At 38.5% G+C, this 18,394-nt stretch overlaps 1 protein-coding gene across 4 annotated transcripts in view; it reads right to left on the minus strand.

The window, feature by feature from the left end:
* DISC1 (DISC1 scaffold protein) overlaps positions 1-18,394 on the minus strand; it is a 204,543-nt gene that overhangs the window by 44,522 nt on the left and 141,627 nt on the right. For all 4 annotated transcript variants that reach the window (XR_014183600.1, XM_082048361.1, XM_082048359.1 and 1 more), the window contains exon 10: positions 2,945-3,005. Coding sequence is in view for 3 of the 4 variants with exons in the window: in XM_082048361.1 (XP_081904487.1) it covers positions 2,945-3,005 (61 nt within the window). In the remaining variant the exon portion in view is untranslated. The remainder of the gene's footprint in view (positions 1-2,944; positions 3,006-18,394) is intronic.

An 18,394-nucleotide genomic window follows, 5' to 3' on the forward strand; every position in this document is an offset into this window, starting at 1 on the left:
GAGGAATATATTCCAAACTTCAGATAAACAAAAGATAAAAGGGAGGGGGGGAAACATTTTCATTTATAAAATTGATACTTTTTTAACTTTAAACTTCATTAAATCTGTTTTGGTCTGAGTTTTCTTCATTAATTCTCTCCTATCAGAAAAGTGGTCAAAAACTATATTTCTGACAGTTCTACGTTATTTTGAAGCTATATCTTAAATCAAAGGGTTTTCAATCCAGGATGTTTCCATTTGAAAAATTACGTAGCAAAATGATATGTTTCATCTGTAGAAAAACTTTAGAAGCTTATTTGAATTCACACTGTACAGACATGATCCTCTAGTGGTGTTAAAGGCATTCAAAAAAGAGCACTCACGTGCCAGATGCAAATTCTACCTCTGTCTACAATGTAAACTTGAAACTTATTCTTTAAGCTTTGCTTATATATATATATAATATATATAAAGAAGCAATCTGAGCATCCATATGAAGACCCCCCCAAAAAAAGAGTGTGTTTCAAGCTACTTGTCTAAGGCGAGAAGAGGCCTCTTGTGCTCTTGCTTACTTTTTTTAATTACTCCAGCTGTAAAGCAGGAATAGTGAATTAATTAAAGTCCAAAGAATCTTTAAACAAACAAGTATCTATAACCACTTTATTAGCATAAATATAAAAAGATCATAAAAATGTAGTATTTTAGAGAAGTATTTCTGGTAAAAACATTACAGATTTTCTCTTCCCACAATATTAAAAGAAATTCTTAGCCCTTAATTACTTGGGATAAGCTATTTTTAGAATAATACCATTTGTCCATATTGGAAAACTGTCACTGGTTCAGGACTGAATCTTTGCCATCTGGAGGCTTGGCCAGCACTGCGGTGGGTTTTTTGTGGAGTTCTTTGTTGGGTTTATTTAGTGAGTTTTAGGGAGTTGTGTTGTTGTTGGGTTTTTGTTGTTGTCGTTTTTAATTCTTAAGGGCTGGAAGGGAAATTTTAGAAGCTTGGGAGCACTGCCACAATCTGTTAGAGACAGAGAAGCTGATGGCAAGCTCTGAAGTACAAGTTAGAAGCACCAGTACAGCTGCAATGATGTACTTGGACTTCATACATTTGTGTCCTCAGCAAAAGCTGGGAAGAACCCTTGTCTCAACAGTGAAACTTTGAAGCCTGTAGCCTGGTTGCAATAGAAAACCTAGACCAAAACAGGTACAGGTCTGTGCGGTACTGAGAAAGGCAACCCTTGCATACAAAAGCAACAAATTATAATACAATATTCGACAACTCTTAAATCTGCTAAGGGGAGCTTGAGATGGTCAACTACTTGTTCATTAAAAAATGCTTCCAAAATATAAAGCAGTGCCAAAAAGAGGGTTTAACTTTTAATTATTCCTCTGAAATGATACTCCCCAAAGAAACATGATGAATACCAGCAGTTCAGCATGGAAATTTCTCCCACAAATGGAATGAAGAAGGGAAAAAAGCATGCTGCAAGTTCATTAACAACACCTATCAAGACACATCAAAATGTGGTGCAATTAAAAAAAACGATGCAGAAAAGTTCAGGTAGAAACCCAAAAATTATATATAAAGACATAAAGTAAATCAAACCACAACTGAAAATTCTATCTGATAAATTCTCAGAGGGAGGAAAAAATTTCTAATCAGATTCTCTAAGTATTTAATAGGTAAAGAGAAATTTAGTTGTTTCTGGAAGTCTGATATGTTAGTTAAATCCATATAGCCCAGAAGCACCAATACATGTTGTTATACCTTATATTTTATTTTTTTAACAAAGAGTACGGTTTACAAAAAGACAACGCAGAGCAAGTTCCTAAGACTTGCCTTACACTTATGGATTGGAGTATGTTATTAAGAGAGGGATTAGGCAGGACACAGAAACACAGCTTATTCTTTCGAGGTCTGTTTGCGTCACTTCTCATTCAGCTCTGAACTACTTCTAAATTAAAAGTTATGCAAAATAAACATGTCTATATTCAAAAGTATGAGCAAAACTAAAAGATCTAGAACCCTCTCTTTACCAACACAACAACAAATAATAAGGGCAACAAGTTTCTTAATTATACCTGCTTCATGATAGAAATGGAAGTGATGCTAACTTGGTGGGTTGCATTTTATTAAGACACAAACTCCAATTACTGTCTATGAAAGCTTTCTTCCATATAAATATACTTGTCCAAGGCAAAGTCCCACTACCATAGAAGATTCTATTACAACAGCACTGCAACATTTGCTAACCAAGTCTCAAAGAGCAGCCTAAATTTTGAGGGGTGATCTTCACACAAAAAATGCTACAAGTGCTAGCTTTTTTTTCTGTAAAAAAAAAAGGGGGGGGTTGCGCATAAAAATAAGTATATTCTTCATTCAGTTCTTAAAATATCTCCATTGTTGTCTTCGTTTCTATTTGCTTTCCACAATTCCCCGAAGTGGCGTTCTTTCAAAACTATTATATAAAGAGCCATTACATGTTAAAGATACCCAGAATTCTGGTAAGGGATCCCTTGGCTCTGCTCAGAGTTAGGTTTTGCATAGGAACAGATGGGCGATTTTTCAACCAGCTTTCACATCCCCGATACTTCAGGGCTTCTGGGTGTTCAAGAGCTCACACCATGGATTCCCACACCTGCAGCTGGAGTGATGCACACCAGCCGCACACACCATCCCTGTGCTCCGGCCACAACAAGGCTGCTCCAGAGCCCTCTGACACATGACAGAACACGGCAATTCCTTCTCTTACCAGCATCCGTGGGCAGGCTGGTGGCAAAGCTGCCACAGCCATGAACAGAGATCTCAACAATCACACTTACAGGATTTCCAAATTGGAATTGGTTTTAGTATTATTTTAATGCAGGTTCCAGAGCATTCCCTAGCATTTTAATCATGTCAGTGCTGCATTAAAAAGCATTTTTAAGCTTTCAAAGGTTACCGTGGCATCATCCTTACCTATGTAGTTTATCCTCCAGCAACTCCATGTACTTTTCGGCATTTTCTTTTATGCTGGTTACTGTAAAATAAAAGTCAAAGTTAGGTAGTGGTATAACTTTACAGTTTTCTTGGTTTATTGGTTTGGGGCTTTTTTCTTTTTTGTGTGTGTGTGTTTTAGTTTTGGTTTTTGTTTTTGGGTTTTTTTTAACCAACTTATCTCTTACCCACAAATTTTACATATATCAGTTAAAATGAGAATTCCATTAATCTTTTCCACAATCAAATTACAGTGTGGGTGTCTTCTCCCTTTTTTTTCTTGAAAGTGTATTGTATCTGTATTATATTAATATATCTTGGTCATGGCAGAAAAATGGTGAGACTAACAAAGCCAGAGTTTGTAGAAGTTTCCTCTTGACAAAAACAAACAAACAAACAAACAAAACCAAACCAAAACAAAAACCACCAAACAAACAAAACTGCAGACACCTAAAAAACCCACACACACAAAAAAAGAAGGAAAACCTACACAGCTAGGTCCTCCCCTTTACCTTCAGGAGAAGCACACAAGTAAGTCTAATTCATCAGTCCTTTAAAATGTTATGAATCTCATATCAAACTTCTGATAGAACTGAAACACTACAGAATTGAAAGTATTGCCACTCAATCTTGTTATGAGATTTGGGTTGTTTTTTCGTGGTTTGGTATTTTAGAGATTTCTGTTTGGACCTCGATACTGCCTGTATATGAGTCCCTACCACTTCTTCCCTCAGAAGAAACTCTGATAAACTACTTACCATAATACACAATAATAAACCCAATAAACCCATTCTTTTGGATGGCCCTTGGTTCTCCATCATGGGTATGAATGGGGGAAAAGGTAAATCCCCTCCAGGAAAACAGAGGTTTTTAGAGAATAATAATTTTCATATTATGATTTTTTTTTTTGCCTCCCTAACATCTGCTTGCCAACTCCAAGTCTAGTAGGACTGTTAATCAGTTGCTCACCTTTAAACTCTTAACTCGTTGTATACCAATTAAATATACATTATATATGGAGATGCATTCTACAGAGCAGTACTGGTTTTATGGGCAAAACTCGCTACACGGATAAAGCACCCTCTGAGTTTACCTATTCATCTCCCCCTATCTTCCCTACAGTACAACACCTCCAAGCACAGCTTACAAATATCTAGTTCTTCATGTATTTCTCTTTTGTCTTTTAGTTTTTGTCTTTTTTTTTTTCCTTCACAAAGTAGAACATCACACACGAAAGCCTAATCTGAAAACTCAGTGATAAGCAAATCAGCTGTGCTACGGTTGTGTTCACACACACATACACACGGGAGTTCACTAACTGAAGCCACTCAGGTAATGCCATTAGCAGCAAGCACCAGGGCCAATGCAACATAGACTGCCTGCAGAAGGTGGTCACCTGATCACACAGCAGCCACACATCACTGAAGTGGTCTGCATCCCAATAGCAAATACAGGACATGTTTTGCAAAGCTGACTCACTTTTTGGGTTTTGTTGTTGTTGTTGATTTTATGAGAGAGTTTATCAGCTTAGCAAAAAAAACCCAAACAAACCAACCCACCACCACAATCCTAGTACTCCAGAAAACACCACAATTTTGTCCATAACATCTTTGATCCACGTTCACCATCAGACCAGGTTCTGCAATGCAACATCTTGAGCCAGCAGGATTCTGGAAGACTACATTGGACATAGACAACTGCAGTTATTTACACATTCCCAGAACCATCTCACCACTAGAAGAGCGCTGGTGAATGTTATGCAAAAGGTTGCATAAGGACTTTTGCAATGGCACTGGAGACTGGAGAAGTTTCTTTAGCTTGTAGCAGTTTTATAACAACTACTGGGCTTAGCAGAAGTTCCCAGTTTCTTCACCTTGCTTTTATTCTTACGCTTCATGCCAAACTGTGGAGAGCCTGCAAGACTGCAAGTTTTCCTTTAATGACACACTACAGTTTTATATAAACTACCCACTTTTTCCAAACTCCCTGCCCGTCAATCCCTAATGTGCTGCAGGCTTTGATAGTGGATAGTTAAAGGTGCACGGCTGCTGTACTTCCCCTTCTCCTGCCATTGTCGTAATGTCCCTCAACATAAGCTGTTACAACTCAGGGGCTTATTCTTTCAGATAATAAAGTCAGCAGATATTAATTTCTGGAGAGGGATAACAAGAGGTGGAGAATCTGTTTCACACTCACTTTGTTTCTAACCGATATAGTGACTTCTTATGTTACATGAAAGATAAACCTTTCTTTCAATTTCTCCTGCTGGGCTTGTCACTTTTTAATTGGGTATGATCTGATAGAATAATTCGCACTTTCACAGTTCTGTCCTGCCCCTACATGCAATTCTACAATGCCCTTGAAGCACACAGCTTAATATATCAGCATTATTCAATGACAAAAAGTAATGGACAAGAATATACCACTAGTCAAAAGTAGGTCAGTAGAAAGCTAACACTCATTTGGAAATCAGCTCACATCACTAAACTCTACTCTCCCCTGTCAAATGTTTTAACTACATTAAAAGACATGCAAACTTTGCTGCTTAAAGAGAAGGTACCCAAGAAGCTTTGTCTCCCTGCCACCTTCTGCATTTAATTGGAAGAGCTCTGACATGAAGATTTTGCTGGAAGGAAAATACTGCTTAAAAATTTGATAGAGGTTACTTTCCTCATAACAAACTGCAAGGAGCACTGCAAGAAATACACAAATGCTTTCAGCCTTTTAGATTATCCATTTGAAATAGAAGGCAAGCAACAAATTAGCAGATATTTTGTTCTAATTTAATGAATCTATTCACCCTCACTTCAAAGCAAAAATCTCAAACAGGAAGCTCTGCAGGCCTTCAATCTTGCTAAGAAAGTACTAAACGACAGATTAAAAAAAAAATTATGAGATTCTTTTCTGCATAAACATGCCAATTTTTTTTTTTTACATTTAAGTAAATGGGATTGCTTTTTTCATCACTTCTTTGGTGATTTACATGCTTAGGTCATATTGGCCTTGAGGGGAGCTATTAAAATAAAAAAGTATAAATACTCATGGAAGATCAGACACGAGGGTATTTGCTAAGATTAAAAATAGACTTTTCTGGTGAAGTCTTAATTGAAGAAAAGTGATTCAGCATTTCTTTCTCTTATTTTATCATATATTTTTCTTCCTGCTTCCAGCAGCTAAGTCTAGTCTTGGAACCAGTCCTGGTCAGAGCTGAAGGGCAGAAGTGAGGTGCTCTGGTGGCCTAGTTGTTACGGAATGTAGGTCTGCCATTTTAGAAGCTGCATAAATCTCTTCCAATAATTAATGTATACAGAGTTCTTTCAAAACAACATCACTTCTTTCTCATCTGAAAGCAGTCCCACTGGAGTGATGCTATTTCTCTTCCTTACAAACATTATCTGAGCCAGCACATAAAGGTGTATCATCATTTTTATCCTTCAGTCTTGGCCCTCACAAATTGAAATTACAAAGACCTATGGACCATGACATATGCTTTGCATTCTATCATCAATATTTTTAAAATCTTTCTAAAATTGAATATCTGACTGGAGAAACCTTGAACCCAGCGTCCATATGGAAGCTCCAGATGTGGATGCTTGGCACCTCAGAAGAACAAAAATTGAATTAGGTGCCTGAAAATATAGGCAGTCAGTACCACTGAAGTTTGTAAATGCCAGCCTACAGCTCTGTGGTTTGCTACAGACTAGTGATTCACATCTTGAGTCCCAGAGATACAAAGCCCAAAGTTATTTTTTTGCCTTTCATTCTAAAAGGCATTATTTCTTTTTTAACTCTTCCACCCTGCTTCTCTTCAGTCCGCCCTGTCAGTCAGTCCCTGAAGCCTACACAACTAGCCTCTCTGATCCACAAGCATTACACTCCTTCTCAAACACTTCATTAGTCAGGTAGTGGAAAATTCCCACTGCCTTCAATGAAAGTTTTGCCTGACTTAAAGATCTGGCATGAGATTTGGCTCTTAAGAAAAGGTTGATAGAATAGTGACAGGGCAAGCAACCTATTTTATTTTATTGTACAAATTATTATTAATGCTAAGAGAGAAGTAAAAGCAGAACATGCTTATTTGAAATTATCTGATCTTTTCTGTCATGGAAGATGTGCTGCATTAATGTGTGACATTGTCTGAAAAACTATGGAAAGGCTTCAGACTTCAGAGATGACATCTCAGCTACTCAACTACATGTCAAGATGATTTATCAAGCCCCAGTAACAAGATTTTGGATTACAGAATGGCAAGGATTTTTGCATCTTGTAGACAGTGGGGAAAAAACCCAAAGAAGCAGCTCTGCGTAAAGAACAACAGCCTCTCTACAGTGCATTATTCCCAGGGAACTCAAGTAAAAAGAACAGAAAAGGCCAGAATTAAAGTGAGGCAAATAGGTGGCTCAATAAAGATGTGCAAATACTCCAAAAAAGCAAACATTATGGGTCAAGTCAATCAACCAAATTCTATTCTGGTTTACTGACTGTCTTCCAGTAATGAAGTAAATACCAAGATACATAGTCACTACCCATCTCTTCCAGCAGTTGTGGTTTGTTCTAAGGAATGTGCTAATCCTCAAAATATCATTACAGAACTGCACAAAATTTAAAAAAAAAAAAAAAAAAAGACATGAGAGAGGAGGTGGCCAAAATTTAGGAAGAGACTACATGGATTGGCTATTCTGTGAATAGGAAGACTACACAAAGAACTGTGAAGACAAAAATTGGTACCGAACATAATGAAATTAAAGACCTACATTTAAAGACAAAACCCAGTCTAACTCAATGGAGTTGGAGATACTATCTGCCAAATAGGAGATGATTCCATAACACAAACGCAAGGTTTTTTTCCTCCTGCTGAAAACATCTGAGTCTGGAGAATAGAATACAGTCCTGCCACAGCAGAGCAGAGCTGTGCTTGGTGGTGACATGCCACCAGCAGAGAGCTCAAGCACAGCATTTCTGCTGGGACTGCGCTGTGTGAATGCAGCAGGGCTGCACTGTGCAGGGCTGCCAGACAAGCCTCAGTCCCTCTGCACAGGGGAGAGTATGTGGCAACCACTGGGTAATCAGGTAATGTTGATCTTATCCTAATCTCATCCCATAAGAGGACGGGGGCTCTCAGAGGAATGCACCATGTTGCACCTTGTCTGTATGAATATTTCGACCACTGGCTTCTGTTGCCTCTCCAGCACTAGACAGTCAACTGCTCTGATACCATAAGGCAGCTTTTCTGATATATAGAAAGAAAGAATTGAAGGATCTAGCTTGAGCATCACTGTCTTAAAATATTTTGCTCACTCTTACATTTAAAACCTGAAAGCATGGTGCCAGCTTCCACTTCATATCTTCAACCTAGGTAAAAATATGAGAATAAAAATATACAAAAAGTAATGAAGAAACACAAAACTGGCAGAACATACGACAGGATAGTGTTTTCCCACATTTGCTGCACTGAAACAGGAAAAGAGGAAAAGTACAGAGTGAACAATTAATCTTCCTCAGGAAGTTCCCTTTGCGGCTGTTGACACAGAAGGTCCACTGTTAACTTTCTCTCAAACTCGTGGGTACATCCTGAACAGGAGGAAGAGTACAGTTGAGCCTCCAGACATGCTGGGAGTGGGTGGCAACTGGAGGACCCAAGACAACCAGCTTGCTTTCTTTAGGAAACCCCAGAAAGGCCAAGTACCAGCTCATTTGGAGAGACGGCACTGTTCAACACACAGCAGAAGCAGGCAATGAACATGCTCCATCTGCTTGTCTCTCTGCCTCAACATATTTACAGCTGGCTTAATTTGCAGGCTTCGGTGCAAAAATGAACCTGCAATGAGTCAAGTGGGACCCTGCCTTTGATGTAAAAAATTAAAAACTAAAAATATAAAGTATATGGAAATTACTGATTTCAACAGAGAGGCCACGTCCTGCCCTCGGGTTAGATGTCAGGCCAGATATAAGGCATAGAAAATCTCAGTGTGAACAGAAGTTTGACACAGAAATAAAAACCAGAAAACTAGATCTTAAAAAAGAGAAAAGACAGGAGGTGCCAGCAGCTCTGCCTCTAACAACTTACAATTCTGTCTCTCTGGGCATGGCATAAAAGGTTTGCAGAGCAGAAGAGGAGGGTGGGGGGAACCACCCTGCATAAAACAGCATATTTGAAAACAGACATTCCCAGAATTTACCTCCTGAACCTTCTTCATTGTATGTGGTACCTTTCATCCAAAGAGACAGGTGACCCTTCAAGATCTGTGATGACAAAATTGCCTATATTGAAGGGAATTATGCCACCCTGACAGGGTTTCTAAGCTTCTTTCAGATTTCTTTAAAATCTGGTGTGCCAGACACACAGCTGCATGAAGGAGACAGCAGGGGGAAGCAGGCAAATTGCTTTATAAGTACTTTCAGTAAATAACCTACCTTTAATAAAAAAAAATCAGCTGAAATGTTATGAATTGTTTTATTATGCAATATCAAAGCAAGCACATCGCTTCTGAATTAAAGGGGCTGGAGGTGAAATGTTGTCCCAACAGTGACCAGAACACTTAAGTTAGATGACAACAGATGTGCCTCAATACTTTAAAGAGCTATATAAAGTGTAGGGACGGTTATAAAGTGATTAGTTCAAGACCACCCATGTGTCCAGCCATGGGTCTGGAGCAGGCTCCAGGCTTTCCAACTTAACCTTCTTTCCTGCTCATACCACCTCTGCAGTAACCACAGGCCAGGTGCAGACCCCCACCACAGGTTTGGTTACTTTTCCACAAATTACTCAAAAGCTACAAATGTTGTGTTTGGGGATCACCAAAAGGAGCTTTAAATTGGCAGCAGATCTGGAGAAAACCATTACTGCCTCTTCACTGTGCTTGGCACCAGATGGCAATGCTCTCAGTGCTGGGGTAGCTGCACTCAACCCCAAACCCAAACTATCCCTCTGCTTTGCACTGCTGACAAAGAAGCCACCTTCTCCCAGAAAGGTTTTCTCCATTACAGACAGGTTTCACTTTATTTTAAATTAGTTGAGACATGAAACCATGTGCATTTTTTAACTCCAGCATGACTGCACAGCACCACTTCTGGAACGATGCTGAAGTTCCAACTGAACTATTCTATTCTATTGCACTGAGAACATCCACAGGGGCAGAAAGCTCCTGAATTCTCCTATGGACAATGTGAGGATTGAGTTTTACTCTTCCATCCCATCACACAGATAGGACCCTCCTAACTGTTTTGCTAGCTTCTCTGCAGCTGCCCAAGTGAGTGTTTACCTCGAACAATCATTTATCAATGCACCTTAGCGCTGAAAGTATCATACCCTCTCCAAAAAACATGAGGAAAGTTTCCCTTCCCTTTCCATTCCTATTTCCCTTCCATTCTCCACTCAGCAATTTGGGAGAAATGAAGGGGAAGGCAGAGGGGGAGAGAGAGCAGTCTCCTTATATTTTCTTCACATTTTCTCTTACCTGGTTTCCCTCTCTGCCTGTTTGCAACCTATTACTTCAATCCTCTGCTGACCAGCTGTTCATCCAGATTGCCGCAATTCTTCTTTCTCATTTCTCCTCACAAAGCAAAGCCTGAACATCAAGGGGAGCCATGTGTCCAGCTCACCCTCTGTGGATTGTCAGCAGTCACAAGAGATCATCTGGAATCCATTACACAAACTAACATGGCAACCAGACACGATATGTGCATAGGCACCAAGAGAGTTCAAACTTGTGACTTGAATTGCCACAACTTTTTCCTGAAAGTAAGATTTATTTTAACACCGTTAGATAAAACAAAAAGGCCCAGAATGAGCCATTTATGCAGCTATCCAAGACAAACAACAGAGAACAATTAGGCTTTATGCAGGGGCTAAGCTCTATGACAATAACTGACACCACCTAATGCCTAGATTATGAAAAGCAGGAACTGTTCAAATCTTTTTTTTTTTTTTTTGTCTCAGGAGACAAACTATAAGACAAGTGAAATCATCATTGAGTTTTTGGCTTATGGCTAATAGGGATGATCCATAGACCATTGGACGTATGTCACAACCATTCAACATCAAGGCTTCTAAAATATACAGTAGTTGGTTTAAGATCTCCCATAGCAGATGTTCAGCTGAACTCTCAGTATTCAGTATTACACCTAATGTTTTAGTCCCTGAATTGCAATCAAAAAATTACATTAAAAGAGGAACCCACCTTGGCTTTTTAATTTAAGGTCACAAAGGAAAGATGGTCAAATATTTCTTTGAATTACCCTAACAACCTCAGAATTGTTTTTTCAAAAGGACTCTGCAAAATTTCACACTAGTCTTAATATAGCTAATTACCTTTTCTCCAGCTCAACATGTTTGCCAGTCAGGCTATACAAATTAGCAAGAGCTCAGGCACCTACAGAGAGACAGCCCTCAGCCAGAGGATAAAACACATTTTGTATTTCAACAAATACAATTATTTAATGCAGAAGATATTTGTGCTCAAAACTTCTTTATGGAACAAAAATGCAGCACTGGAGCACAGCCCAAAAAAAGCAAAACAAAACCCAAAACAAAACCCACACCAAAACAAAAGAAACAACAACAACAAAACCAAATCAAACAAAAAAACCCAAAACAAAAAAAAAACCCAATCGAACAAAAATAATTGTTCCCAAATGCTCCCATAGAATTTGGCTAATAAAATAGATGAAAGGGAAAGTCGAATACAACTATAAGTGCCTTGAAAAGCAACGAAGAAAAAAAATAGTAAAAGAAGGCCAGAGTTACCACCGACAAAGGAAAAACACTTATCTTCACTCCAACAGAACAAATGGCTGCTAAGACATCAGTCCTTCAGATTATTTTAAGGAAAGCAAAGCAGAGCTCAAAGGTAGATACTGAAGGTTAGAAGTAATACAAATTGCAATAGCGACAAGAAAGGACTATTCAGCACTGCAAGCTATTTTTTAACAACCTTGAAATGACATCAAATAAAGCAGTGACTTCCTGTACCAAAGCTTACAAACGATAACTGCAAATAGCACTAACTTGCATTTTTGCACTGCTGTTCTCTCCAAGGATCTAGACCAGGTCTTCAAACTACAGAGAAGCAGCAATTTCTTTTTTGAAAAATAGCTGACAATGAGCAGTGATACAGAGAAGCAAAGTGCCCCACATCGCCTGATACGCTGCAGTTTTCAGAAACCCTCTGTAAATTATTTGGCCACTGTTGGCTATACCAGGCATCTTTTCTGCAACGCAATTACAGGCTTCTAAACAGGAAAAAATGTGAAGCTGCCCAGCAGAGAGGCCACGCAGAGCCTGTTCTGTAGCCATTCCAGGCACAAGGATTAAAGCAGACCGCCTTAATATATCTATTTCCTTAATCCCTAATAATCTTTGCCCTGGCCTCCTCCTCCTGGCATTACACAACCTGCACACAACTGGTTCTGAGTTTCATTAAACCTATCAGTAATATTTGGCTCGATTTGACATATCAATGTAAACATGATGCTTTTGACCATGAACATGCAGTGACACCTTAAAAGGCTCTCTGTTACTAACATACAAAGCTGGAGCAGGGATTTACCAAAGGTAACTGGGAAAATTACAGCAGCTGAGCAAAACAGATGTAGCTACAGGAATGTATGTGCATTAAGTGCTCATATTAATCCCAAGCACCCAAAAGGGCAGAGCCACAGACCCAAGTGCGCACTGTTGAGTGGGCAGACTTTTTTTTGAACTGCTTTCAAGACAGGATCATTAATTTAAATTGGCTGACTTAAAAACATTGCTCACGCTACAAAATCTTTGTTAGCTTTCTTATTAGCTCTCCAGTGCAAAACTCTACCACACTAGAGCACTTGAAAGAAACATAAGGCATAAGACTTCATATAATATGATAAAGTACATTTTATAAATAAGTTGCGCACATCACTTCCAACTGCACAATAAACAAAACCTACTACGTTGCAGATAACCATGCAGTTTCCACCTATGCTACTCTGTATTTCATGTATTTTTTTCCTTGATAACCTCTTCTGTCACCAGAGCCAGACAGAAATCTGCATCTTTCCCTTATCTGGATAAACTATAAAATACTTGAGCTCCCTGCAACCACTTTTTGGGAAAGAGAGGAGGGGGGAAGGAAAAAAATATACTTATTTTATACTTCGCTTAGAGAGATGATGAAAAAAGCAGCCTTATTACTAATTCAGAATCTCTTTCTAGACTGAAGTAGACAGTTACAGCATCAATAGAAAATCTTTTATTTGAATTTAACTCTAAGACCTCTATTTGAGTAATGTACATAAAGGAAGGGAATTAAAGACCTTGCCCTTCACATGGAATCTCAGCATTGCTATATTGTAAGTAGGATGAGTGTATTCATTCTTCAAAGCAGCACAAGGCTTTAATGCAGTGGCTTCTTTTAAAAAAATCCACTGAAAATAACCATTTCTGATGCAGCTGACACTTTTTCTTGACTTTAGACTATGATTTTCTTTTTTGTACATTTTGTCTGCCATATTACCCTAGCTATCTCCTTCTGTGATTCCTAAGTCTACATTGTTTGTGTCTCATTTTCTCCTCCATTCTTCTTTTTTCTTTCCAGTTCTCTGCCTTTCAAATTTATCTTTTTCAGTTCTTGTCAGATTTGCTCTTTCACTTGAGCTGTAAATCATTCATTACCACAGGGAATTTTACTTCTGGTTTTGCTCTCCATATCAAACTTCCAGTGCTTAAGTTCCTGGCAGAAAATAAAACTTTTAGCACAATCTGATAAGGACTCCCAAGTTGGTACTTTGCAGACATTTTACTGGTCATTCTGGTAATGTTGAAATAACTTCCCAGTGACTCTTCCTGCAGTAGCTTAATTTAACATTTTCTAATACCGAATGTTCTTTAGGTATGAATTCACATGCTTAGTTGATCTAATCTTCCTGACCCAAACTATTTTTCAAGTGGTACCTGAAAAGTTTTAAGATATTAAGTTTTGAAGACATAAGCTAGAAGTCCAACTCTGGTAAAAGTCAAGGTCCAAATCTTCAGGATATCCAAAAACCCATAGCAAAAGCATCACCAGTATTATGAGGCTGCTCCAATACATACAAAATTAGGATTTTAACTCCTCTCTCAACCTTCTCTTCTCACAAGGGTGCAAGAGCAGCAATAGCTCTTACTTTTTCTGGCCAGTCTCAGGAGAAATTAATCCCTTCTTCAAACAACATCCACCCATTTCTCATCTCTCCTCCATGGAAAAGGTGACAGGTAGATTGTCTGCAAGCCACCAGCTGGACCACACAAAGTTTGGGCTGTGATGCCTAGGGAATGAAATTTTCCACCAGTCTCACAGCCTGAACACAGAGAGGATGACTTGGGTTTCCCGCTCAGCATCTGGTCTAATCGTTGGGCAGTGAACAGTGTAAGAGAGACACTTTGCCCAGGAACAGACTGGAGTGGTTCCAGAAAGAGACGTGGATAGAGTCAAATAGGTAAAAAAAAAAGCCATAATGAAGAGCAGTTTGCAAAGTGCTGCTGAAAGAACTGAGCCCAAGAGGAACTCCATTGGTCTGAGCTGGTCTGCAGCTGATGAGCATATTGCAGGCCACTTTCTAGGGCACTTTGTTCAAATCTGAGTGGAGCCAAGTGCTATAGAGCACCAGATTGGACAACATTTTTTCTGCTGAGCTGCCGCTTCTTTGCTTGGCTGACTGTCAGTCGAACAGAGTGGTTTGCCTGTCTTCCACCCCCTCCTCCCTTGCTCAACTGAATTTTAAAGTCTGGGCCAAAACACCCAAAAGTGGACTTGGAAGTTTATGTAGAGTTGAGAAACATCCAACAGTTTTCTGAACTTTAAGGTCTCCCATAGATTTTGCTGCTTACACTAGCTCACATTATAGCAATGAGAAATGCTCACACAGCAATGCTTTCACAGCGCCAGATTGCAAGCGCTGTTTGTGCATTTTAGCCATGGAACTTCCAGTGATATCAGCAAGAGTCACACAGCTAAATCCTCGAGCAACACTTTTGGAAAATGACTTATATTTAAAGGAGGATTAGAAGAAAATACTTCTTATACCATTTTCCATGTAACATTATCAGTCTTAAATTCAGAGAAATATGGAATCATTGGGGGGAAATACATGATTCACTGGGTATCAGTTTTTCCACCCAATTAGGCTGGGCAGCTATGCTGAGTGTTTAACACATACCCATGTTTCCCTCTCCCTTTCCACAGGGTGTATATATTAAACACAAGTTAAGACTTCTGGGTTTTCAACTTTGTTGATTTTACATTCCTTTTGGGATTTAAAGTACTATTTTGTTTAATTATTTTTTCCTGTACTCATCCACAGTATTGAATGACAGCAATAATGAGCTCAGAATCATTGTACAAATCCCAGTAGGAACTATTCACAGTTTGCTAATAGGACATTATATTTGCATTACCAAGTTCAGTTCAAAGCACGTTGTGTAAATTAGCTCTGAGGGTTACTACCACAAATCTAAAACCAGAACATCAGGTCAATTATCACAGCTCTAAAGCACATTAGTTTGGGTGAAAACATAAGGGGTATGATTAAAATTCTAGGAAATCCTCTTCCTTCTTGGGCTAAGTACCTCTTAAAAGAAGTCTGGCTTTGCTCGTGGGAGAGACCACAATGCCTCAGCTTACAGCAGTGTGGTCTTATGCCAATGACCTTGATGCCTGATAAGCAAAATAAGCCTGTTCTAAAGAGAGGGCAAAATTAACCTGCAGGAGTGTGGAAATCCTCAGAACCCCACAGAGACACTTTCTTCCCCATTCAATTTAAAAGAACAGGTGAGTATGAGGAAGACTTGGAGGATCTGGGAATTTAACGGAGGATCTGGGAATTTAACACAGAATATATTGCTTACATGAAAATGCAACTAGTGCAGAAAAGCTATTTAGTTTCTACCATAGAGATGAACCAAGCACAACAAAGCCCACAGTCACAGACCAAAAAGTCATAGTTTAATAATGATGAGAGAAGGCCCACAAGAAATTAAGGTAAGAAGTTCCCAGAACAAGTACTACTTAACTTTTGGGCAAACTGCATGAATATGTATATGCATGTGTATATGTATATACATATATATATAGGCACACAACTATGGAAGTAGTTAACAAACTTCATAAACTTCAGAGACCACAAACAGCATCTTTGGATCAAACTGCTAGAACGGAAGCATATAGATGCTAGAGGAGAAGGGGTATCCTAATGGAGTTCTACCTCAGGACTACAACTCTGATGAAGCCAAAATATGTCACATAAAAGAAAAGGCCAAAGGATATTATTTTAGTCAAGTCAGTTGATCGGTCTAAACTCTCTGTTCAAGTCAGGTCAGTCTTATCAAGCCATCAAGTCAGCACAGTACAGGGGCTACATCTCTGCCCAGCCAAAGATGATCTTTAAGATTCATTCCTTCAATCATTTTACATAATAGTTAACTTCTGAAATTTTAGCTAAACAGCTGCCTTCTAAAACTGCTAATTCTGTAAATTACTAACTCATAGTAAATCATTATTCTCTGCAGAAACATACTTGAAATAACAGCCAGGTGACTTCAAAAATTATATAATCTTAAACCAAACTATGGTATTTCAGTTGACACAAAAAGAAATCATTCAATGGACAGGTTTCATAGTCAACTGCATGAGAATGGTTGTTCCTCATACACTACGAGGTATATAGATGTGACACAGAGGAGGATTTAATCATTAATATCTATAATTATTTTCTTTGTACCACATATATACCTGTTTTGCAACTGCCTAATGGATCTCTAGGGGTGAACTTGCCAAAGCTTCTGACAAGCCCTGAAAAGAATGACTGTGATGGACACAGAACCAGGTAGAACAGTATAAAAAAAAAAGAGAGATACTGGAAAATTAATGTCTGAATCAAGTTCCTCTGTGAAATGCTTCCAGGTATGTGAACGTGACTGGCTAAATATGTGTAATCTCATGGTGGATAAAGTGGTGAGAATGAAAGGATTTGCCTGTGTGGGACACTGGGCATGCTTTTTGAGAGAAAACATCACAGAAATACATAACATTCCACCCTACCTGCAATGCAAACTGATCTGTGAAACAGAAAATAGGCTTTTAGTGAATTATAAATAGCTGGCAAGGACTTATGAATACTCAGCTGGGCAAAAAATGTTTTATATGGAAGACAGTAACACATGAAAGATCAGAAACCATACGTAAATTGAAAGAAAATGAATATATTGTCAGAACACAAACAAACGAAATGCGTATTTCAGAAAGTAAGCATTATAAGATGCTTACTATTGCATGAAAACTCAGCAGCAAAACCAGATGAGCTAGAGTGCCCAGCAAAGTAAAAGCTATTTGGTATAATAAGTGCTTCTGGAACCAGGTAGAGCAACACCAATCAATAGACTGCTTATTATATCTACCTACTTAGCGGCACAGGAAGGCTTAGATTAGCCTTATGAAGGATTAGATTACAAGCACAAATGAATTTACAGAGGCAGAGAAGCAACATATTACTGTAATATTCAATACTGTGAAGAAAATTCTGCCTTTAAAGGACTATTCAGCTGAATTTGAATTCTCCAAATTTTGTATAATCAACTCATTAAAAAAAAGAAAACGAAAAAACAAACAAACAAAAAACACAAAACAAACAAACAAAACAACAACAACCACCAAAATAAAACAAAAAAAGCAAAACAAACAAACAAACAAAAAACACCACACAAAACCCACCACCTGTCATTCTGCATTTCTATATCCCCACAGAAACATTGATTAGAAGTTTCTCTTTAACATATACAGACGCACAAATGTATGGGAATTTGTGTCAGACTTTTCTTCAAGATGCATCCCCTCAGGGTTAGGGCAAGTATAGAGGGGAAAAAGCTTCTCTGCTTTCTCTGTGTTTCACATAAGACTGTCAATCTGCTATCACTTCCCTAACAAGTGGTCTAACTATTACTCTTAATTGTGCATTATTCCAGTTTTCAGCATTTTTAAAACTAAATTACCCAAAGAGAATGGAGATGTCCAGAGGGGAACCATTCCCTATGAAAATGCATTGGAGTAGCAGCAATTAAACACTCACTTTCTAAAAACCTGTGAGGCAGAATTGCTTAATAATTATTCATTTCCAGTGATCCCAGAGAACCTCAGATTCTTTTTTAATAGCTTCATTTTCCTTGGTCTTCCCTAGAAGATATTTAAACAGGGTACAACACTGCAGTCAGCAGCAGGAAGCGAGCACAGCTTCACTAAAAATGGAAGTGGAACATGTCAGCAAAGGAAAATACAACTGTCTTACCCCGATTTCTGCAATTGCATCTTCACACCAAATATATTCTTGTGGGAAGCTCTTTGACATTTAGACACCTATGATTCTTTGAAGAGCATGAACATATTGAGGTTTTCATAAATTTTTTTAACAGAGTTCTGAACACTTGTT

Source organism: Streptopelia decaocto, assembly GCF_964273445.1.
Source record: "Streptopelia decaocto genome assembly, chromosome: 3".
Lineage (NCBI taxonomy): Eukaryota > Metazoa > Chordata > Aves > Columbiformes > Columbidae > Streptopelia > Streptopelia decaocto.